A 25,954-nucleotide genomic window follows, 5' to 3' on the forward strand; every position below is an offset into this window, starting at 1 on the left:
CGCATAATAAATTGCTGCCCTTTGAAGTTCCTACAATGTACTTATGTACTTTAGGACCACTGAGTGCCAGTCTCTCGTAGATGAAATTGAGGCTCAGAAAATATAGCACATGGTTCAAGTTCACAGTCATGCTGTTAGTAAGTGACAGGTTTAAACTCATGATATGACTGCTGCTGTGTATATATGAGTATATTTACATTTTTTGACAATTCTTAAAGGCATAAGATGGTATTGCAGTGGGAACAACAGAGCTTAGATTTCTTTTAAGTGCTTTCAATGTCATGTCTAATTTGCTTTATTGATCTTACAAAGAGGAAGAGATTAGTTTTGTTGGTTTTAGCTCCCAAGGTGACAGAAGCAGGGGAGGAAAAAAGAGTTCTCTTACTCTGGGAAGAAATAACTGGATAGGAAGAAATGAAAATAGGGAAAAAAATTCCAAAGGCTGTCATTTTAAGCTGCCAGAATGACTCCTCAGCTTTTGTACAGTTCCAAGGGCTCCGTTTTTCTGTACCAGCACTGGCTTCTTGGGAGCAAGCTATCCATGCCCCTTCTCGCTCTAGGCATAAGGGTTAAGTGAAGTTTTAACCTTATTTTAAAGAAAAAAATTAAAAGATGCTTGTCTAAAACCGTTCCCTTCTTGACTGCAGTCGTTCTTCAGATTTCTGATCTAGGCTGTGGCCGGTGTCACAAAGCTAAAGGAGATTGCATCTCTTGTTGTCCCTGGCTCCCTCCCAGATCCCTTTCTGCCCATAACTCGGCTCTAAGTGGTATTCTGGCGGAGGTTCGTAGGAGGCAGACCCATTTATCTCTAAAATAAATGGACAGTATGTGACTCTTCAGAGATAAACATAACTTTTCTTCTAGTTGCAAGTGCCAAGGCCAAATCAGGTAACTCTAAACCAGTCATCAATCTTTGGTCTGAATTTAGGGTCTAAATGAGATGGTTAGGGTAAGGTGAATATATAAGAGGAAATAAATAAGGCAGGAAAATGAAGCATGAACAAATGCTTTTCCCACTTCTGTTTCTTCCCAGTCCTCTCTTATCAGAGCTGATTCAATTGAGGGCATCAACTAGAACCAATATATCAAAATGCACTAAGTTGTTCAGGAGATTACAAGAGACTTCTATCTTTACGATTTTCTTAAAGGGAGTTGGAATGAGAGTTTGATCTTTAGAAGTTTGGTAGTTGACAGCTTCACTGATTTTTTTTTAAAGATTTTATTTATTTATTTGACAGAGAGCACAAGCAGTGGGAGCAGCAGGCAGAGGGAGAGGGAGAAGCAGGCTCCCCGCTGAGCAGGGAGCCCGATGTGGGGCTCAATCCCAGGACCCCAGGATCATGACCTGAGCTGAAGACAGACGCTTAATGGCTGAGCCACCCAGGCGCCCCTTCACTGATTTGGTTTTAAGAAAAAAATATTTTCATGTTCACATATTCTGTTACTCTTCCCTTCGAGAAGTGGTTTCATGCCCCTCCTTTGAGCATGTGCTCAACTTGCATCTCATGAATAGAATGTGGTGAAAATGATGGATTGTGACTTCTGAGGGTAGGTCACAAAAGGCAGTGAAGTGTCTTCCTTGCTCTCTGGGGAAAGCCAGAACACTCAAGCAAACCCTGTGGAAAGATACAGGTGGAGGAGGAAGTGAGGCCTCCTTAAACAGCCGGTGAGGATCTGAGGCCTGCTAATGGCCATGTGAGTGAGCCATCTTGATAACAGATCTTTCAGCCTTCCTCAAGCCTCCAGATGACTGCAGCCCCAGGTGACAACTTCACTCTCCAGATAGACTACTCCCAAAGTCCTGGACCACAGAAATTGTGAGATAATAAATGTTGTTTTAAGTTACTAAAATATATATATACATATATATATATATATTTTTTTTTCCCCCCCCGTGGAGTTTTGATACCTATTTTTCATCTATAACATTTTATTACAAAATTATTTCTTAATTTTCAATGTTGAGAAGAACACCAAGGACAATGATAATATCCTAGCTTCAAACAGAAGCACATATTTTTATTTCAACTATAAATTTTAGTCTTTGACTTATTAAATCTTTGGTATGAATGCCAAAGCAAGATGACTACTTTGAATATTTTTTTAGAAAATCATTCATTTTTGGGAGTGAAAAGTGAAATAACTATTAGAAATCAAAGCTAGCTCCTGAGTGATTTTCTCTGGCAAAACAGCTTATAAATCACTGGAATGACCAAAGGTACAAAAATTTACAATAAAAGAAAATACATAACTTCAAGTCACTGTTTTTAAGTTTTTTTTTTTTAAGATTTTATTTATTTGAGAGAGAGAGATAGTGAGAGAGAGAGAGAGCACAAATGGGAAGGAGCAGAGGGAGAAGCAGGCTCCCCACTGAGCAGGGAGCCCAACATGGGGCTCAATCCCAGGACCCTGAGATCATGACCTGAGCTGAAGGCAGATGCTTAACCGACTGAGCCACCCAGGCACCACTATTTTTAAGTTTTGACCCAAAATTATGAAGCTTTGAGAGTAAAGCATCCTGATATTAAGTAACATAGATTATAGAACATACAATAAACATAATCGAATACATATGACATTCATGACAATAATGCATGATAAAATCAATCTAACATTATTCTCTGATATTTATAGTCATTTATGGCTCATCATTTTTGTCTCCTCCTCAAATAAAAGCTTCATGAGGGAAGGGATTTGTCTGTGTCTGCAGATTGAAGGGGGGATAATGGATTGAGGGTGCTCAGTAGATATTGAATAATGAATAACAAACTCATATATGGTGTTTCATTCTCTGTGAACACTAAATTTTGCTAAGTTTGACTTTCTAGAGGTTAATCAAGAATCAGAAAAGTTTTAAAGTCATGGATTGGGTGTCTTAGGCTGAGATGGAAGTGAAGGTGTCCACAGCTCTAAAACTCTGCAGAAAGACCCAAAGTAGGAAGGATCTGTGAGACCTGTTGGGAAGTTTGGGAAACTCTGCATACCTGTACTCTCAATTTATCAGTGGTCTTTCTCAGACCGTGTCTTTGAACTGCTTCTTTTCCCTGCAATACATTAAAAAAAGGGGTTTCTTTGGTAGTGCTCATTTCAACTTTGCTAGGGGTCTAATGTCATTAAAATCAACTCTTATTTAAAATTCCCAATGATTATCAAACCTCAGTGTGTTCTGACTGCCCTGAAATATTCCCACTGGAGCCACCTGCTTGTTTGTATAGTATGTAGCCTTTTCAGATGGACTTCTTTCACTTAGTAATATGATTTGTCTTTGCTTTTCATTATTCTGATCGGCTCATAAAGACATTCTAAGCTGTTGCTAGTAGAAGTTAACTAAATGGAAGATGTTTTATCTTCTATGAAATAAAACCAAAAATAGGACATACCAGCAAATATTACATCTGGAGCAAGAATAATTTTTGCTCAGTTCAGCTAGATTTTAAAATTGTTAACAAGACCTAAATCTTTTCTATATACTTCTGTCCATTGTTTTATCTATTCCTTTGTTGCATTTCAATTGTTTTTGAAAAATATTTTAAATGAGATTCAAGCTAAAACACGATAAAACATTAAACATCCCTCCTAAATTTCTTAAAATTGGCTTTTTTCTTAGATCAATTGTTAATGTACCTATCTAATTACACTCCTCAGAATAATAGGGAGTAAAGTATAGCATGTTTGCTCTACTGCTTGTTTAGAGCTATCAATTATTCATGTTACTCTTCCTGTGTGCATCAAATGCTATTGCAGCAAAGGTCTGGCCAGTATGCAATCCTCCCCTCCCTTGAGAGAGATTACCATGCACTCCGCAGCATATTTTGCTTGGGTTATGGTATAGTGTTATCTATAGCAAGGAAGAAGTTAATTCTTTTGTTGTAGGAAGTTCATGTGATTGCCAATCAGTTATGTTAAGATGCATAATGATGCTGTGCAGGGACTATAATTTTATTTTGCAGTGATTATCACAACTGCCAGTACAGAGGTCCCTAAGAAGATTTTCTATCTTTCTACATGCCATTATAATAGCACACAAGCTTGAAATAATGGCTGAACACAGCAGCAATTATTCTTAGTGTATCTGATTTAAAAATCAAAAGCAGGACTGGATGCTCATAGCTAAAGCAAAATAGAGGTTTGGATTGACTATTTAGCTAAATATGGGAACGACCTCCTCCAAATTTTTCTTGCAATAAGCTAAACCTTTGTAAATATGCATGTTTCTTCATTTAGCATGTTGTTTGAATTCACAAATCTCAAAAATAGCTCAATTTTGAAATATTTTTGTGTATATATCATATCGCTAAACGTTTTTTACATGCCAGTAAGATGTGTAAGACTCTTTTGGGTACCATATTTACACAAAGTCATGTGAAATAGAGGAAACAGTGTCATCATTTAGTATTTATGAAGAACGCGTTGTGCTCCTATGAGCACAGGGGTAGCCTGGGCTCTTATGCTTAGTGGCAAATTTGTTGCCACACTAACTACTACTACTAATGTAAATTATTGATTTTGTATTGTCAGACATTGCTCTGATTGCTACATGTGTATTTTCTCATTCTATTTTATGACCATAAATAGTGAAGTAGTACAATTATCCTCATTTTATAGATGAGAACGCTGAGTCACACATAGGTTAAATAACGTATTCAGGAAACTCAGAGAGTCATAGCTTAACTGGGATCCAAACAGTTTTGGGTCTGGAACCCAAGCCCTTGGCCATGATGTGTGTTAAACTCTCAATGACACAATTACGCTATTATATGAAAAAGATACATGCTGTCACTGTGTGGCTAAATGTTTGCATATCTTCATTTCTTGTTTCAGTTTTTTCCTTCTGCACAAACTCTGTTGTGAATGTCAATGAATTGTTTTAGAACTCTATATTCTTTGTCCCCATATTTCTTATCCTGGAAGACTTCTTATGGAGGACATTTGAAACTATCTTTCCATTTAAAGAAAAAAGCTACTAGTCGCTTCAGTAGGCCTGCACTGAATTTACCTCCTTAAAGATTATTCTCACAGAAACAGAAAATCCATGCAAACATGACTTTATTTTGTTAATGATTTTTATTTTTACATTCTATAGGGAAGGCTCAAGTATAACTACAATAATAATTTATGACAAACTCAAACATTTTGAGCATTCACAGATGTATGAAAATTGTACAGAATTCTATGTAAACAGCATTATTAAATGCATGGCTATTCATTTATTTTTATGAAGCAATTCTTGATTATTTTTCTCAAGAATATTACATCATAACCACAGATACTTAAAAAAATGTGTAGTCTCTATACATAGGTCCTAAACCCAGGCCGATTACTTGGCCATTCTAATTTAGCTGGCTCTCCTTTCATTACTTCCAGTAACATTTCTCCAAAATTGCTATTTAAAACTGCTTTATTTACATGTGCACTTTATCTTAAATCTTTTTAATAAAGCTATCAAAAATCTGTAAAATCATGCTGAACATTTTGGGTTGAGGTTTTCAACAAGCAGCATTTAGAAAGAGCCCACAAGTCACTTATATCTTTTGCAAACTATGTAACAGTCAAAAAAGCAAAATGAGATTCTCCTACTTTTCTCCAAATTGCATGTAGGCATTTGTGTTCAAATCTTTGCTTCCATTTGTGTTCACTTCCATTTTATTTTAACTTAAATTTTACAGTGTAACTGCCATTCTACATCATTAGGTGAAATGAATCCAGTGATTATGTAACTTAAAGATTAGCATGACAGTGCCTTCTGGAGGCATTTCATTATCAGTTCTGAGCAGTAACCTACATGAAAAGCAAAGGCTAATTTTACTTCAAGCTTACACAGTACAAAATAAGCTCTCAATTCCATATATTGTTTTTAATTGATTAAAAGTCACAACTAGACATTCCTGGGAAAACATATATACAAAACCTAAGTATGTTATATTAAAAAAAAGTATCGTTCAGCATGAAATTGGTTCAGCATGAAATAAGAGAAAAGAGCAAATTCATAATTTTTTTTTGAAATGCTAAGAAGAAACTGTTGAGGAACCAGTTGCCAGTTTTTTTATTTTACATAAAAATAAGGCAATGTAAAAACATTAATAGTAAATCACACATAAACCTGTCCACCATACGTCTTTTCATAATATATAAATATGCAAAATGCAGTTATATTTATATGGGTTTAAAATAATAAGGATAGACTGAATTTAAATCTAAGGTGATATTAATTTCTTAATTTAATGTATTAAAAAATATTACAAATGTAATATATTTTGTACGGTTCCCTAATTGTCAAAACCTATTTTCAACAGGCTTAGCAGGTATGCAATGCAATGCTCTACATAGTCCAGGAAAACACTGCATGGTAGCTTTCATATTAAAAACAAGGGGGCTCAAATAACCTAAGATGAATAATTGAATGTAGGTGCAAAGAATCTTTGGCCCTAGATTTAATTTCATATGTACCTTAGGACAAATGTCTAGAAGTGATAATCTCCCTCACGGACGTTGTAAAATGTGTCATAATTTAAAAACTTTCAAGATACAAAGTTCTGTGAAAATTTCTTAGTCTGTCCCTCTTTCTGTCTGTCATTCTCTACCCATACTCTTCATTTCTGTAGGTTTTTTAAAAATCTCCTTTATTTTTAACTACCTGAACAACAAAAAATATGTTGTATTTATTATAGAAATATAATTTATGTTCTTTTTTAATTTAGAAAAGCAAATGAATGATATATATACTTGCTTTGAAAACTCCTACAAAATCTTCTAAATAAAATTACTTTCTACTTATGTAACTCAATTTTTGCCTATGCATAAGTAACTTGATAGAAGAAAGAGCTCATATTCCTGAAATAAACTCATGGAAAAAAATGCATCATGGCCATTTCTTTTCAAGCCATCATCAACAAGGATTTTTTAAAACTAGATTTATAATCCTTGGTAGGCGGACAGCAGCTAAAACAAAATGACTATGTACTTGGTAAACTATAAGCTCAGGGTACTTTATTGATTGATATCAAATATACCTCATAGTCATAGAATTTTAAGTCAAAGTACCATTTTCCTCATTTTTGTAGATGAAAGAGAAAGGTCCAAAAGGATTAATAGCACAAATTAGGGAAGTAAGTTAGTGGCAAGAAAGCAGAGTGGCAAGAATTCCCGTTGAATGATCTTTCACTCATGCTAAACACAAGTCTGTGTTGAAAGACCGTCATGTAGCGTGACTTGAAAGTTTGCCATACACATTTCAGATGGCATGCAGGTGATGCAGTCCAGACTTTGCCCAAGCCATTATCTTCTCATACATGAACCACAGTATCAAATAGATATCTGCACATCAGGAAGCACTTCACTGAAGAAAAATACTAACTTTGCTTTGTGCTAAAGAATGACTAGACAATACTGCCTGAGAAAGCAGAAATTTGTGACCAAACAGATGAAGAGTAGGGTTATCATTGGTGTTTTGGGGCAGCACAGCCAAGTGTTAGACTGTATAAATAAAAGTGAAGAATGCTTTCTTCCATTCCTTCTTTTCTTAAGCATCTTCAGTTTTTTTCTTCTTTTGAGGAATGTGATATGTACTTAAAATAATTTTTCATGTTGTATGGTTATCATATGAACAAAGGTATTTTAAAAGGCAGGCTATGAAGCACGATACTCTAAAGGTTAAGTCTTATCCTGGTCTATGAGTCCAGATGAATGAAAAATATTTGTTGAAATGAATAGCCTATATATGTTTTTAATCACATGGCATTGTCTAGGCACATAAAAGTTGGTTCTGATGCAGTACAGAATAAAGGTAAGCACCTCAAAATATAGAACGTTCTCTGTACATGGAGAAGAGTCTTGCTCCCTAATAACAGATGTGTTAACTAAACATTTGTTACTAATGACCATTCCTTCTATCAAGACATTTCAATGCAAAGCCAAGGTAAACTACTTTTATAGATATCCAAATGATAGATGCGTGTGTGTTTGTATTTGCATGGGAAACAGGAATGTTCAGAATCCCGTGAAAAGATGACAAGGCAGATGTGAACACTTTCCACATGGTCTTCTGATTTATTAAAAGCAAATAAAATTAAACCAGCCTTATTTGCTATAATCAAGACTCCCTATAGAGTACTCTCACAATTCGTACAGAATCATTTACCAATGCAAATGTAGCCATCTGCTAATGCTGCCCACCTATTTTAGGGAATCAGAGCTAGTCACTGCACTGACTTTGAGAATATTTCGATAAAAAGTTTTGGCATAGACTTCCTTAAAAGAGTCTTATTAACACAAATATATCACCTTCAGGGGCTGTAAACAATATATCAAAAACAAAGCTCTATTTTTTGCTTTCCTTGCTATCTTTCCCTTTGTCTTCCTTTTCTGTTTTGTCTGTTTCATATTTCTCTTTGTCTGGCTTTGTTACACTGTCATATGAAGGTGGAGAGACAGTGGAGGGGGTTGCATCTGTTTTTTCTGGACTCGAGTTCTCATTAATGTTATCAAACACCATATCTTCTTTATTGGGGGCACCATCATCTCCGTCTCCATCTTTTATGTATATGCTCGATATATTTTTGACATTTTGTCGTAAGCGGTAACGTCTGTAAGCACGTTGAATGACAGTAGCAGACACATCCTCTTGTTTTCGTTTTAGTGTAGTTGTTATGGGTTCATAGGACACTTTAGAAGGATTTGCTGACATGAACCTTTCCTCCATCTGTGAACGTAGAGAGTCCATCTCTCCACTTTCACCCAAAACACGCTTTGTAAAAGCAAATAAGATGTCAAGACAATGGATCCGGTCCCCACTGACCATGGGCAGGTCCATGGCGATGAGCTGGACTTTGTTTGGTTTGGCTATGAGAAGAGGAGGATCCAGGGCAGCTGCAAAATCAGAGAGCTTGGCAAACTCTATAAACTGGGTGGCATCAGGATCAAACTTTTCCCAAACCTCGTAGAACATCTCAAAGTCATCCTCACTCAGGGGCTCGGTACTTTCTTCAGTAGCAACACTGAAGTTCTCCAGGATGACAGCGATGTACATGTTCACCACAACCAGAAATGATATGATGATGTAACTGACAAAATAGAATATCCCAACAGATGGGTTCCCGCAGTCTCCTTCAACTGAACTTCCAGGATGAACTTTTTTTGGATCACAGTCAGGGGGTGCACTGTTGAGAATAGGTGCTAGCAATCCGTCCCAGCCAGCAGAGGTGGTAATTTGGAACAGGCAGATCATGCTGTTGCCGAAGGTCTCAAAGTTGAACATGTCATTAATTCCAGCTTCCTTTTTAACATAGGCAAAGTTGGACATTCCAAAGATGGCGTAGATGAACATGACCAGGAAGAGCAGGAGGCCGATGTTAAACAAGGCAGGAAGGGACATCATCAGAGCAAAGAGCAGCGTGCGGATTCCCTTGGCCCCTTTGATCAGACGCAAGATTCGACCAATCCTGGCGAGCCGGATCACTCGGAACAGGGTAGGGGACACAAAGTATTTTTCTATCAGCTCAGCCAGAAACATACCTGGGGTGGGGGAGGGGTTGGAAATAGTTAAATATCCATGCTACAGAAAATCATGACTTTTAAGTAATTTTATCTGCCATCTTCTCTCTTACCATTTCAGGACTGTCATTTTATACTGAAAGCAATTTCCCAACAATCAAAAGATTGAGCAATCCCAAAGGAAAATGATTGATACTGCCATTGTGACATTTTCTCTCCCTTTATTAAGTTTGTGGACATTTTTTTTTTTCATCCATAATAATTTTTGATTATATGGGCGATAGCTACTCATGTAGAAAATTCAAGCAATACAGTAAAGTGCTTAAAAGGAAATCTAAATCACCTGAAATACCATCAATTATAATAACTGTTACTATTTTGTTGAGTATCACTTTAGACATTTTTCTGTGCAATCATACACACACATTGTCACATGAATGTAATTATGTTACATAGGCATTTTTTATAATCTGAGTCACTTTATCATGTCATGGAAATACTTCCATTCAAATGGCAACAAAGTAATTTCTCATAGTTTCATAATGTTCTGTCCAAATAACCACATATTGAAGAATTTTATGTTGTTTTCAATATTTTTGGCTGAGGTAAATATTCAAGTAGGTATATTTTTTCTAGTTACATGAGAATTATTTGATAATATGTTAATAAATGATCAAACAGTGTATTTAAGATTTTCTTATATATCACCAAACCTATCGCCAGAAAGTCTGTATACCTCTTCATAGTTATGTATGGAAGTGCTCATCCTCCACATGCTCAACCAGTATTGTGGTTCTTTAAATTTTTATCAGAAAATCTTTATGTTTCAAAAATACCTCATTATAAATTTTTTGTTGGAAAAAAATCCACATTTTTTTCTTGTTTATTGGACGTTTTGTGTGCTTGTTGTCTATTTTCAACTTTCTCTTTTTGGCCGTGTCAAGTCCTTTGCCCATTTTTCTAATGAGATATTTACTATTTTCTTATTGATTTAGGAAGACTATTTTTCTACTGAAAGTGCTAATCCTTTGTTGGTCTTACATGCTACATACAATTTTTCCCTGTGTTTTGTCTTTCAATCTTTTTGACTGGGGAGAGGTGGTGGTAAGGTTTTCTCCATAGAATATTTTGATTTTTATATAATCTGTTATTTTTTTCTTCATAGACTCAAATTTGTGTCATAAATAGGAAGGACTTTCAGGTTCATTGTTATAAGTCTGTTTTTTCTTGAATCCATTTTTAACACTTTAATTTTTGATTCATGTAATCTTTCTACTGAGCAAATTAGTAATTCTCTACATAGTGAAGTTAAATTTTGAATTATCTATATGAATCCATTGAGAACACTGTTTTACTTCATCAGTGTTATAATAGTCTAAGTATCTAGCAATATAAGTCACTCCTCATTACTTTAATTTTTCTTCCAGATAAATTTTAGAATCATTTAGACTTATATTGCCAATATATTATTTCCACCAGGCAAAAAGACTTATTGATATTCTTATTGGGATAACAATGTATTTACAAATTAATTTATTTCAAAAAGGGTCATGACTACAGTGACAGCCTTCTTATCCAAGTATAAGAAAAGCCTTTCAATTATTTAAGACTTCTTTTATGTCTGTTAGCTTTCCTCATAGAAGTCTTATGCATTTCTTAATAAAGTTGTTACTGGATAGTTTATTTTTATTGCAAATGCAAATGAGATTTTTCTTTAGGTATACTTTCTAAATTTTTTGTCCACATATAAAACACTTATTAATATCGATACACGTGATTTAAAGTTTGTACCTTCTGAACTCTAATTGAATCCATTTTTTTGGTTGATTCTCTTTCATTTTTAAAGAATGTCATAATATGATCTGACAATGAAGATCATTTGCTCCATGTATCCCTCTGTTTTCTTATCTAATTGCATCGGCCAACACTGTTAAAAATAGAGGTGATAGAGGAACACTCTTTTTTTCCTTCCTAACTTGATGGGAATGCTTCCGCCATTTTGCTTGTTATTACTCTGAGATTCCTACCTAAATTTTAATTTGTTTTCTGATATCTTAATACTTAATACTCTTTTTTCAAAAACTGATTTTGAATGCCTCTTTTAAGGGACATGGTATTCTATATTGAGGTGTTAGGTTATGTGACCTTTAACCTTTCTGGGCCTGCCTGTTTCATCATCTGTAAGTTGAATGTGTATTAAAATAATCTCCTTCTGTCTAAAATTTGTAATTCTAAAAATAAATACAATCCTAAAATATGGGGAAGGCATGTGCAGATAGTGTGAAAACAAGAGGACAAGAGCTATGCTAACGAAAGGGGAAGAAGGATAAAGTCATGTACTGTGATTCATGGCCATGACTGCGGTTGGTTGAGAAATGATTCTATTTTCTAGACTTGCCAAGTATGAGGCTGTAAGAAATGAAAATGGCATTTCTTGAGACCTTACCTTCACTTCAAATTCAGAAAGAACGTTTACAAAGAGTCAGGAATATTCTAGCTATTAATGATCATTAATCAAGGGACAGTTCTCATGATGTGCTAAAACTAGAGGTGATTTCAGATTCTCCATTGGTCTTTCTACCTCCCATATAGGTCTTTCTCCTATTTACCTACATATAGACACAGTTGCTACTTCTTTGAAGGGTAATCTTGGAAATCAAATATCAAGGAGTATTATATGCTTCTAACAAATAGAAAAGTTGTGGCTTCGAGACCTGGAGCATGAACCCAGGAATTCTGACACAGAGGTCTTTGTTTTATTTAGTTTTGTCTTTAAGGCTCCTTCATTCTTTCCTTTTACTTATGTACTCAAAAGTAAATTTACATTCAAGAATTCAGAAGCTTCTCTGAGCATAAGTGAAGTTTAGTTTGATTCAAAATGGTCTTACCTACAATGGAGAGAATCACAACCACAAAGTCAAAAATGTTCCATCCTACAGTAAAGTAGTAGTGTCTGAGGGAGATCAGTTTCAGCACACATTCTCCAGTAAAAAGGATAATAAAAACCACATTTATCCAGTATAAAACATCAGTCATGTATTCACTTTGTCCCTCTTTTTCTACCATCATGGTTACCATGTTGAGGCAGATAAGAACCATGATGGTGATATCAAAAACTTGGTTTGTTACGAGGTCAAATATACATCCTTGGAATTTGTTCTGTAACGAAACAAGAATAATATGGAATGTAGAGTAGAGTTTGCAAGTATCCATTCATCATTACATTAATAGAAAATATTTTAAAAAGGTTTGTCTTTAAAAGTTGCATAAATTATCCTTGGTCATAGGTTCTTGATTTTTAGAAGAAATATTATGAATGAGTTAAATCTAACTCAGAGCAAATGAAAACTTTTTGTTGTTGTTGTTGACTTCTGGTATATACCAGACCAGCCAGGTTTCCGTTGGTTGTGTATACTAACATTTGCTTTTAAACTCATCCACCCTAGTATGTTATATATGAATTGCCGTGGTCACAGGTAATTTTTTACTATAAAAACCTCAGCTCCACTACCTGGAGTATTTCAAGTTGATAAAATAACATGTCTCTAATTTTCTACTTTGTCATATTATTTTAGCTAATGTGTTACATGGTCTTGCACTGATATGACTGTTATGGTATGAGACATATAATTTCCTATCTCTTTCATGTATAGAACATATTTTCATACATACCCATACTTATATATCACCTTTCCTTTTAATCTCACTGCTAGTATTATGCTTTCCGGGAAACACGAAATTTTTCAAAATCCTTTTTATAGTTGCATTAGAAAGTTTTAAGGCATTTTACCAAAATCAAGTGGGGCAAGCAAAAAATTAAATACCAGGGCTGTGATTCAGTAGGTCTGGTTGAGACTTGGCAATGAGTCCATTTAAAAAAGTGCCAGGTGATCCTCATGTAGGCAGCTGCGTACTAACTGGCTTTGTCTTCAGCTATGACTCTTTGGCAAGGTATGTTATGTTGAATATAAATTGAAATGCATATAATGCACTTAAACTTTTGTGTCTGCCCACTCCCCCGCCCACCGCCAGTTGTTAGAGGAATACAAACTATCCTTTGACGGCTAAGACTCACTATTTCCATCTAAGCCCGCTCTGGTCTTTGACCTCACAGTAGAAAAAAAGTTTAGATTCATGATCAGTCCAACTGCTTCTCTTGCTATTTGTCACAATATCAAAAATCTGCAAGTTAGTTTTACCCTAATGATAGATAGCAATCACTACATCATAAAATCGTCATTTGGATAAATACATTTCGGTCAAAAGTAAATTTTATTTGTATCCTCTACAGACCATTGTACTCATAGTAAGCTGTATAGCTAATATAAAAGTAAAACCATATATAATTACTTTTAATTTTTATAGAAAAATAAAAAATAAGAATACTAAGAACTGCAGTAATGTTCAAAATACATATATTTAGTTTTATAAGGACTTTTGTTCAAATATTAGCATTTATGTTTAAGAACTAGTTGTACATTAAAGATGAATTAAAATAATTTGAAAATTTATATGCTAGAGATATATATATGTACATATACATGTATACCTTGAACAACACAGGTTTGGACTGCATGGGTCCACTAATACATGAACTTTTTTTAGATAAATATAGTACTGTAAATGTATTTCCTCTTTTTTATGATTCTCTTAATAACATTTTCTTTTCTCTAGCTTACCTTATGTAAGAATGTATGTATGTACATACATGTGTATATAACACATGTATATATAAACTATGTGTTCATCAACTGTTCAGTTTATTGGTAAGATTTCTGGTCAACAGTAGGCTCTTAGTAGTTTAAGAATTGGGGAAATCAAAAGTTGATACACAGATTTTCAACTGTGTGGAAGGTTGGTGTCCCTAACCCCTGTGTTGTCTAAGGATGAACTGGTTTTGTTTTGTTTTGTTTTTTTACCCCTGGCCGAGGTATTGGCTTTTGTGGTTTCTTAGATCCCAGCTTTTTCATTGCATTATAATATTTCTTCTGTTCTTCTGTCATAAAGATGTCTTGACCTCCAAGGTAAAGAAATAAAAAATAAACCTAGTTAAAACCAGAATCATTACCTAGATCTTTTCTCAGATCATTAAGACAGGTTAAAAATGTTTTATATAGAAATAAAATGCATTTTATTATGTGGCACATAGCTATAAATAAAATACGTCTTAAATAACTACTTAGATATAGGCCCATGACTCTCCATAAATAATGTAATGTGCATCTATAAAATATATATATTGCATATAATAATTATTGGCTCAATTTTCTTTTGGTGAGGTAACCTGTGTTATTTTAAACTATGTGCTGATATTTGATTTTATCTGTTATTTGTCTCATCAGGCATTTTATTGCTAGATAACTAATATATTAGGAAAGGTTATAAGAAATAAGAACACTGAATATCTTTTTTGACGATTTGTCTAATATTTGGGACTCTAATGAAAAGTAGGGGCCAAAACAATAACAAAAATAGTTTTATATTTATTTGTATTCATTTACAAATGCCATATTCCTTTAGCATAGAAAAAGAATAAACAGTAGTGCCCTCTTATCCATGGTACCCCTTTCCATGGTTTCTGTTACCCATGGTCAGCTGTGGTCTGGAAGCAGGTGATCCTCCTGCTGGCATACTGTCAGAAGGTCAATAGTAGCCCAAGCTACATCACAATGCCTAGGTTATTCACCTCACTTCATCTCATCATGTAGACATTTTATCTCATATCATTATAAGAAGGACGAGTACAGCACAATAAGATATTTTGAGGGAGGCCATATTCACATAACTTGTATTACAGTATATTTTCTATTTTATTATTAGTTATTGTTGTTAATCTCTTACTGTGCCTAATTTATAAATTAAACTTTACCATAGGTATGTATGTAGAAGCAAAAATATGTTTTTTTTTTTGTTTGTTTTTTAAGGTGGGGTACTATCTGTGGTTTAAGGCATCCATTAGGGGTGTTGGAACATCCCCTGCAGATAAGGGGTGGGGGAGACTACTGTACAGTGAACATGTAACGCATATATCTGTGTGTGTGTTTCAAGAAACTGGTGAGCTACTTTTTTCATTCCAATAAAGGATTTCAATAAACATTATGAGTGTCAACATTGTACATAATAGCATTCTAAGTATTGAGGAAATTACCAAGGATCCAGGATCCTTGACCTGAAGGACTTCTTAATTGTTGAAACCCTAAGTTTCAACAGTAAAAATAACTAACATCTAAATGAAGTTTTTTGATCTTTTCAACACTGTAAGAGTCCAAATCTCACAAAGAATGCCTATGTGTTCTTTTAGGACATGCTAATTTTCTTAAAATTATCTGTAATTTTTACATATTTGTGTATTTTCTACACTGATCTATAATATCAACTTTTTAGTCATGGGATAAAGTAGTATGATCCATGTAATTAGGAATTTATTTTGGGGAATTTACAGTTCTCAAATCCTTACTTAACTTGTAGGGTCCTAGAGTTAAAGACGAGATATCTGGTTATGGTTTCCCTTTAGATTTCTTGGATTAGGCAATATTCAGTTTCCTATTATACTGCATTTTTAAAAAAACTTATCAAATACCTAATGGTAACCAGACTCCCCTTTCTTTCTTAATATGTTTTAATTTACCTTTATTCTAGTTGATATACAGTCTTTGGTGTTTATCTTACATACTGATGCTAGGCATCAGGGAGAGCCTTCGGGCCAATGTTACTCATCGGCAAGGGCTGAGTACCATAACATGTCAGGAACTTCCCAGAAGAAGCTAGGAAAACACTGGGAAGAGAACTATGAATTCGAGGTAAAAATCAAAGTAGCACATTTTAACTTCTCTTAATGATACCCTGGTTGCCAAAATAATAAAAGGTGGGTTGAAACTAGGAGGAGATTACAAGATGCTCCAATAGAGGAGCTTGTGTTGTTTAACTTGGTTTTACTGTAGCTTTAGAGACCTTATACAAAATGCAAATGCATCCCTTTAAAAGCTAGATGAAAGATACTCTATAGATCAGGCTGGTCTTTTTCAATATTACACACTATGTCAAAGCTGTGTTACATAGTACTTAAGAATTTAGTTCTAGTGTCAGATCATCTTTGTTCAAATTCTCTGTTGTCCTTGGGCAAGTTTCTTAGTGTCTTTAAGAAGACAGTTTAAGTCATGTTATCATTACAAGAGTAATTACACCTCGACGGTTTGTTGGGAGGATCAATTGAGATAATGCATTCAAAACACTCAAAAGAATGCCAGATACACAAGCCCTCAATAATTGTTAGTTGCTGTTACTGTCATCGTTATTAACCTTCCTAATAAGGTTATAGTTACCGAAAGGGGTTGCTTTACTTAGAATTTACCCATATGTACCCAGGTTTATACTAGGTCTTTCTGTAAATAGACTACATATTTTTCCTTTTATAACTTGAGCCTATTAATAACATGTTCTAATTTTCCAAAGTATGTTTTCTGAATAATTAAACCCTAAATCTCATGAACTTATTAAATGAAAACATTACTTGTAAAAGTGATGGGTATTTGGAAAAACTAGTAAAGTGGGGTTGGTTATTAGAAGAGGTATGGTTAGTTGGTAGAGCCATGAGCTGAGACCAAAGTGCCGAAGTTAAAAAGCCTTAAGAGGCAGGAATACACTATGAAAAGAATATGGGCTTTGAAGTCAAAAAGACCTTTGGGTCCTGACTGCCAGTGGACCTGTTACTTGATTTGAAACAAGCTACTTATCCTGACTAGGCCAGTGTATACACTTTTGTGTAAAGATGCCACTTTCATTAGTCTGGGCTATGGATTAGATGAATTCATAGACACAAAGTATCTAGCAGAAAGGCTCCAAAGCGGAGGTTAATTGAAGTGTTAGTCCTGTCTCTTAGTAGGGTAGAAAGAAACCTGAAGCCATTCAGAAAAGGTCAGAAAATAAAAGGTACGCTTAAATTGCAAATGAAATACTGGAAGGAAGGCAGGGGATAGTGGTAGTTGTCAGCGCTTCTAAATTAGTAACTTTTGCCTGAGAGTAATGGTAATGGTGTCAGCCCATCCTCCAGTGGCAATTCTTGTTGCAAGAATAATACTTAAAAGCAAGGAGGTTAAAGCAATTAGGGCTGTGGCTGTCCTGTTCATGGTCACATGGCTTTATCTAGATACTTGTCTAATTTATCCTATTCAAGGAATACTGGGGAATCGTATGCATATGCTTATATATCATATATACACATCTATAATGACTAAAATTGGAAAAATAATTAAATTGAAAATTAGAGTATACTTTGTAAAATTATTTTCAAGATTCTCAATTTTTAAAGATTCTCTGTCTAAAGGCATGAATGTATGATAATGTTAGTGAAGAGTAACTCTCAGATATTAAATGTAAGAATAGAAGATGGAATTTTAAAATATCTTTGAAATAAAAAACCCTGTATTGGAAAATGTAAGCATAAATAACATTCAACATTTACTAAATTTTCTTCTAGTTGTGAATATCAATCATGTACAATAATGATATTTCACTGCACATACATCCGTCTTTTCTGAGATGCTAAGTCAATATCTAAAATCACTCTTTGAAGTCTACCCCTTATCTTTGAAAAATATCTTTTCCTGTGGATGATGCTGCAGCCACAGTACGTCAGTCAACTTTGACAGGAAAATGAGACTTCTTAGATGCTTTATCTCTTACAAGTCACAGACCATACTGTAGACTCTACCTCTTACAATCTCTTCATTGAACATATCGCATATTCTCCATTGCTGCAGATGACTAATTTGAAGACTTAAGTGTGGTTGAGGTGGCAGGTAATGCAGAGTCTGACCTTGTCTTTGGTCTCTCTCCAATCATTCTATACATCATTACAGGATTCATTTTCTCTTTTTATTTTTTAATATTTTTTTATTATTATGTTCAGTTAGCCAGCATATAGAACATCATTTGTTTTTGATGTAATGTTCAATGATTCATTAGTTGTGTATAACACCATTTTTAAAATCAGAACTGAGTTTTCATGGTCTCTGGAAGACAAGACTCCAGTTGGATCTGCAATGAAGCTACTTTCTAGCTGTCGGATGACATGCAAGTAACACAACCTCTCTGAGGGGGAAGTGAGGACACAACGTCTTTTAGATTTGTTGTAAAACCTAAGATTACACATGTGGAGTACTTTACACAGAATTAGACACATCATCAAATCTTAATAAGTGCCAATGTCCTGATTATATGTACTCCCTTGCTCAAAATACTTCAATGACACATCAGCTCCTACTGAAAAAGGAAGATCTGCTCTCAAGCAAGACCTCATTCATTTTTACTATTTCTCTTCTTAAAACTCCATTGTTACCAGAGGGGAGGTGGGTAGGGAGACTGGTTAAATAGGGCATGGGGATTAAGGAGGGTACTTGCGATGAGCCGTGGGTATTGGATGGAAGTGTTGAATCACTGTATTATACCCATCATGCTGATATTACACTGTAAACTAACTGGAATTTAAATAAAAACTTAAAAAGAAAAACTCCATCTCAAAACTCCACTCAAACTGGATGAAGGCTATTCCTCCTGGATTATTGTCTCGTTTGTCAGCCCTGTGCATGTGCTCACACATTTCTCCACCCTTCCCTGCGGATTATTCATCTTTTTGCCTCTCAGCTGTGACAGGTCTTACTTGTCCTCCAAAGCCTACCAACTGTCACATAAATCATACAACTTTCCATAGCTGTTTTTTTCTATTTGTATCTATTTTTTCCTCTGACTGCCCACTTATTTTTTTGTTGTCATTGCTTTGTTAACTTTTCTTATTACACTTATCACTATTTCATATTGTAGTATTGGGGGATATAGAATAGTAGAGGACCTAAAAAATATATGGGATTAACTGCTGACTCTATCAAAACTATCACTTACTAGATGCATGATCTTGGGTAAATCACTTAACCTCTCTGTGGCTGCCCACACTTTTAAGACAAAGTCTATAATAATAATATATTTTATGGTGGATGTTTTAGGTTGAATTGTGTCCCCCAAAAATATATTTTAAAGTCCTAACTCCTGGTACCTCAGAGTTACCTTATTTGGAAATACTGTCATTGTAGATGTAATTAAAGTAAGGTGAGGTCATACCAGAGAAGGATGGGCCCTTAATCCAATATGACCTGTGCCCTTATAAGAAAAGGAAAGAGATACATAGAGGGAGCATGCCATGTGACCACGGAGGCAGAGACTGAAGGTATGCTCCGTAAGCCACAAGCTCCGTGAGCTACAAAACGCTGCAAGATGCAAGGAAGGATCCTCCCCTGCCAACACTTTGATTTTGGACTTGTAGCCTCCATAAAGAAAGAATAAATTTCTGTTGTTGGAAGCCACCAGTTTGTGGTAGTTGCTTCTAGGAGCCCTGAGAAATTAATGCAGTTGACGTGAAGGGTAATGAAACAGTAATCTCAGGAGAGTATCTCATTTGCAACATTTAACAAATCTTAATTTCCATTACAGGTATCATTTCTTCTGCTGTAATATAAACTCCCTGAGCTCAGGAACCATATCCTGTGTTGTTGTCCATCATGGGCCAGCCCAATACATATCCCACAGAACAGTGGCTCAGAGAATGAATGAAATGTGTCTTGAATAAATAAATAGTGCACTAATTTTAATTATAAATTATTAGTCTTTTATAGGGAACATTGAAAAAAACTGAACACTTGTCATATTGCTTAAAAATAGTCATGACTTAGGGGATAATTATTTTCTATGCAGAGATGAGTGATATTAAGCATATCTGTACTGTATCCTGGTCAATTATTTGAAAAATCAATGAAGTTCTAATGAAGCTAATTACTAACTGATATCAAATTAAATTTCCACATTATGTTTTTAGAAAAATAATTGTTCATATTTTTCAGTGCAGTATAAAAACCTTAAAATACTTATCTTCTTTTTCTGTTGGTTGAAATTATCTATGATGACACCAATGAATAAGTTCAAAGTGAAGAATGACCCAAAGATGATAAAGATGACAAAATAAATATACATGTAGAGGCTGTATTCATATATGGGCTGCTTGTCTACCTATAAAATTAACAAAAGTTAGCTGTATGTTGACAATAACATTAATCATTTTCTTTTTCACATGGTTTGACAAGTTAATCCAAATCGTTCTATCCTAGGTGAACTTGGCTTTTCAGAAGCCATAACATTTTAAGGATCGGCATAAACATTCTTAAAAATTTATTCAACATTAAGTAAATATTTATTACATGCTTACTATGTACATGAATATAATCTTCAAATGACTACAAAGGACTTAACCATACATAGTACTTGTTCTCAGATTGGTAGGACAATTTAGTAACTAAGTGACCTAATGTATGTTTTCTATTTCCAGAAAAAAACTGTAAAAGAGGAGATAACCATATTTATAGAAATTCTGCTGATTTTTTTTTTCTTCATTTGATGACAGAAATGTCTTCACTGGATTTAACTTTCTTAGCATGGAACTCATTTCACATAAACTCTTCCACAGCATTTTAAGTATAAAAACAATAAAAACTATGAATAAAATTTTTTAAACCCATGAATAGCATTTGTTATTGAATTTTTATTTTGATAAACATATTCATTCAGCACTTGTTATTGCTAGGCGGTACAACAAAGTGCTCTACTTACATTTTCTTTTTGGATCCTCAGAACAATGCCATGAAGTGGACATTGAATTTTTTTGTTTTTTTTCAGTCAATAAACAGGCTGAGAGAGGCAAAGTAATTTGTTCAAAGTCAGGTGCAGAGGTCTTATGAGAGAGCCAGAATTTGAGCAAGTTCAGTCACCAAATGCTGCACACAGAATTGCTAGTCTATTATTAGGTGGAAGTGCTTCATTCTGTGTGTACATACCATCCTTGGAGCTACTATTTGAAAATGGCCAAACTGAACTAAGGAGCTTTAAAAATTGTAAGTTTGGTGTAATAATGATCAATACTTACATTAACAGAATCAACAGCTGCATACATAATATCCATCCATCCCTTAAATGTTGCCTATAACAATAATAAAATCTGAATGTGAGGCTCAGACTCTAAAATAGCCATACCTGAGTTTAGTCCATTTATTGTTACATTTAGTGACATCAAATCACTGTGTTTTACTGTATTTCAAAATTCCAATTTAATATAAAGATGCTATGTCAAGAACAAAAAGGACATGGTCCCAAGTCACATCTAAATCTTAGTCCTAGTTAATTATTTACAGGTTGTTACAAATCCAGCAAAGTTTGCACATGAACTTTTATTTTTCCAGAGGTAGAGGAGAATTTTATGAACAAGGCAGGAAACATTTTTTTTCTCCATTTTTAAAGTATCCTCTATGATAGTGGGAAGTTCTTCTCATTCCCATATAGTGTAAAACTGGCAGTCCAAAAACTATTTATTTTTGGAGCAACATTCAGATAGTGTAAATGGTGAGGAGCCACATGACACCGAAAGTCTATTGTGAATTAATGATTCTCAAATGCAACAGAACCTTTGCTTCTTAACTCATGTTTTATAGGTACATGTTCTAAGAAAGACCAAGTCTCCTTTTTAAAGTCACAAAGTACCTTATCTTTAATTTCTAGGTAATAGATTATTTAAAGAATGACTTCTATCCCTCATCTAGTGTCTACCAAAATATCAAGCATTCATGACAGGGCTCACTTACAACTTGAAGCAGAGACAGGTAACCAAGTCCAACATTATCGAAGTTCACCTTCAGGTTCTTCCATCGTACATTTTGACTAACATTCATCAGCGCGGAACAATCAGAACGATTTTGAACTAGATTTGTTGGAAAGCGTGACCCGTCTGTGGTGTTAACACACTCATAGAATTTCCCAGCAAACAAATTTACTCCCATGATGCTAAATATTAGCCAGAATATAAGACACACCAGTAGCACATTCATGATGGAAGGAATTGCACCTATGAGTGCATTCACGACCACCTAGTATTCAAAAGAAAGAAAAGGATGATTAGGAGTAGTAAAAATGTTAAATGGTCGACATTAACGAAACACAATACAGAATTAAAGAAATTAGAAAAGCCACCGTTACATGTTTAAGACATCAAATCATCAACTAACATGTATTAATTGAATGTCTAGCTCAGTAGTATGCCAAGCAAGACAGAATGAGACAGGAGCCCTGTGAACAAGTTTACTAAAATACATGATGAACACACATTGAAACCATTAGCCACAGTGCAAAACAAAGTAACTAAAATGATACCACAGCTTAAATAAATGAAAAAATAAAAATAATAAACCAAAAACCTGATAGATGTAAGGTGAAGTCCTAAATCTGCATACTCTAGGGAAAAAAAAAGAAATTTCTAAGTATGAATGATAAATAAAATGTACATTTAAAGGTTCATAGTCCTAGAATGACCAGTGCTAAAATTCTCCCATATACAGAAGCTATTGATGTATGTAAGCTGAGTTGAGGTTAGGAGTCTTTTATTGTATGAACCCTTTCTATTTAGTTGGTTCTGCTAATAATGTGATATGTGAATTCAATTAAGACCTTGGGACCTCTGTTTCTTCATCTGATAAATGAGAGCCACCTTTTCAAATTTATTATTCTAAGTCTAAATATACTTTATATATAAGTCCTTGGCTAAATATAGACAATGCTTGCCTCAGTTAAAATAAAAATGAGGTAGTTATCTTTAATACTTCCTTTATTTCTGCTTTTTGGCATTTCCACTGCTATTAATGACCAGTGCCTCTTGCCACTCCAATTTTCCTGCATGCAGACTATCAGTATCACTCTCCAGATTTTCCTAATTACCCCACCTTTCAAAACCTACCTGTCTTTTTATACGTCAGCTCTAGTCTGAATTTGAGTCCAAATGTGTTAAAGACTAATTTGTTAAGTAAGAGCACTGTGTTCCCTCTTTTTTCCAAATGGTGAAACATTAAGCATCTCTGACTACTTTTCAGATTGTCTACAGCAGGAGTTGGCAAACACTTTCTTAAATATTTGTAGGCTTTGAGGGTTATATGGTCTCTGTTGCAACTATTCAATTCTGCCACTGTGGCAATAAATTATAAACAAATGGATATGGCTGAGAAGCAGTAAAATTTCCTTTACAAAACAGGCAAGCAGCCTGTGGGTTTTAGTTTGTTGACCTCTGGTCTAGAGCAATAGTTATTACCCTAGGGTCTATGGGCCTGTTGAGATTCTATGCGAGCATGAAATTATATGAAAAACATTACAGGTGTACTTTTTTAATGAAGAGATGATTCGTATTTTTATGAGATTCCAATAGTGTACATGACACTAAAAGGATTAGGAAGAACAGGAGTAGAGAATAAAGTTCAAAGTGGCCAACTCCTGTTCAAGTCTATGCTTTCATCCTCACTTCCTACTGGCCTCCCCATTGTGCTTATCAGTTAGGCACATTGATCTTCTAGTCATTGCTCAAACAGGCCTTGCACACTCAATCCTGTGCTTCTCCCCCAGGTAGTGTCTCTGCCTGGAATGCCTACATGCCTGGGATTTGGACCCACTCTGTCAGTCACGGCTTCAATGTCAACTCCTTGTGAAGCCTTTCTGGACTTCCTGTGGCAGCCACTCCAACCTCCCCCATGTTTCTGTAGTGCTGCATGCTTACTACTTTATAGCTGATGTCCTAGAATAACTACTGTTCCCCTGTCTGTCTCTCCATGATCTGTGTCCCTATTCAGTCTTGGGGGACTGGGTCTCTTCACCACTGTACTCTTTTTATAGAATAATAACTGACACATCATTCGTGTTTAAAAGGTTTGCTGAAAGAATGTGAGCAACAGTGCTCTGAGGGAGATAGGTACGTATCGGTCTGATAAGAAGCCATTTGGGAAAGTCAATAAGCTTAGGAGCCTCAAGACTCAAAGGAAGCTAATGACAAAAATGCCTCAAATCACTGTTTCATTTATTCTTCAGAATCATCCTGCAGTGTGAAGGAACATACCCTTTTTGCGTGATTAATAAATGCTAAAGGGACATATCTGGCCCTCCAAATATATTAAACCATTCTCCTGCATCAGCTCTATTACAGATAAAGAACAAAGAGAAGAGAGGATAAAATAATGTGCTGGCTTCATTGCTGAGGGAAGTAGTTTTGTAAGGGAATGTATATTCTTCATTCATGAAAATGCAGTATACTGATACTGTCTGAGTCCAGAAATCAGTCATAAGTTCTAGACAGATTGTAACATTCTATCAGGGCTCCAAAAATGAAGTTAATGCCAATGGATTCCAATCCCACCTTTCTGTCTAATAACGTAAATTTAAAATTTTCAATTCTTATATGATAGAAAGGGTTGACTTATACTTATGATTTTTTGTGTGTGTAATCATGATCTCTCATATACATGGGTACACTGGATGCATTAAACAGTCATAGTTTAGCAGAGGTAACACTAAAGATCTGCTAGACCAGAAGATCTCTGATATTTACCCGAGGTTTCAGATTTCCAAGCCCCATCCCGGAGTTTATGATACAGTATGTCTGGAGCGGGACCTGGGCATTTGCATTTCTAATAAGTTCTCAGATGACGCTGATGGCTGGTCTGTGGATCGCACTTAGAGAAGCAGTGAGATAGACTAATCTACATGTTGAGTTATTCAGGGACTACAGGTAGAGAGGCAGTCATGTAAATAAGTAGAAAACAGTATAATAAGGATTTTGTATGTCTGAACATAGAGGGAGGATGCCCACTTATGCCCCATGGTGAAGAGACAAAGCAAATTTAAATTGAGGCTTACTGGCTGGGTAGGTATCTGTCTGCTATATTGATGAGTCAGGGTTGGGACAGGGCAGGGAGAAGCATTCCCAGCCAAGAGAACAACAGAAGCATGAGAAAGCAAGTATAAAGCTGATGAAAAGGAAATTTGAGGAAAGCAGCAATAAATGAGGATATGGACTAATTGGAGAGAGTAAGGTCACTGTCCTCCATGCATTTTATGAAGTTGCTGGCTTAATACAGCCCTTAAAGCTAAGTTGCTACTAGTCATTATTTATCTCACCTTGTTTGTCTCTACAAAATGATCTCTTTTCAGGCACCGTGCAGCCTAGTACAAATTATGTAAATTCTCAGAGCTTTAGTTGTGTCAAATGTAATTTGGAGATAATTCTACTTTCATTGAAACATTTATTTTAAGGATGAAATTTAAGATGTGGCTAAAGCCGCTCCAATTCCCTGTTTTTTTCTTATGATTCCTACCCAGGTTAGTTCTTTAAAAAATTTTTTTTAAAGATTTATTTATTTATTTATTTATTTATTTGACAGAGAGAGAGAACACAAGCAGGGGGAGCAGCGGGCAAAGGGAGAAGCAGGCTCCCCACTGAGCAGGGAGCCCCACGCAGGGCTCGATCCCAGGACCCTGGGACCATGACCCGAGCTGAAGGCAGACGCTCAACCGACTGAGCCACCCAGGCGCCCTATAAAATCTGAGCATTGGATACAGG

The 25,954-nt window shown here is 35.1% G+C and overlaps 1 protein-coding gene and 1 long non-coding RNA gene across 2 annotated transcripts in view; one reads left to right on the plus strand and one right to left on the minus strand.

Annotated features, from left to right (window-relative positions):
- The first annotated feature begins 1,610 nt into the window (after positions 1 to 1,610).
- Positions 1,611 to 25,948, plus strand: LOC118356838. Its single transcript, XR_004819980.1, has 3 exons — positions 1,611 to 1,817; positions 9,285 to 9,464; positions 25,776 to 25,948. It is a non-coding gene; the product is annotated as an uncharacterized LOC118356838 (long non-coding RNA).
- SCN9A (sodium voltage-gated channel alpha subunit 9) overlaps positions 5,042 to 25,954 on the minus strand; it is a 177,229-nt gene continuing 156,316 nt past the window's right edge. The window contains 6 exon segments of the mRNA XM_035726822.1: positions 5,042 to 9,510; positions 12,378 to 12,648; positions 14,409 to 14,513; positions 20,407 to 20,544; positions 21,455 to 21,508; positions 22,167 to 22,448. Coding sequence (XP_035582715.1) covers positions 8,318 to 9,510; positions 12,378 to 12,648; positions 14,409 to 14,513; positions 20,407 to 20,544; positions 21,455 to 21,508; positions 22,167 to 22,448 — 2,043 coding nt within the window. The 3' untranslated portion in view covers positions 5,042 to 8,317.

The sequence above is a fragment of the Zalophus californianus genome, chromosome 3 (genome assembly GCF_009762305.2).
Source record: "Zalophus californianus isolate mZalCal1 chromosome 3, mZalCal1.pri.v2, whole genome shotgun sequence".
Lineage (NCBI taxonomy): Eukaryota > Metazoa > Chordata > Mammalia > Carnivora > Otariidae > Zalophus > Zalophus californianus.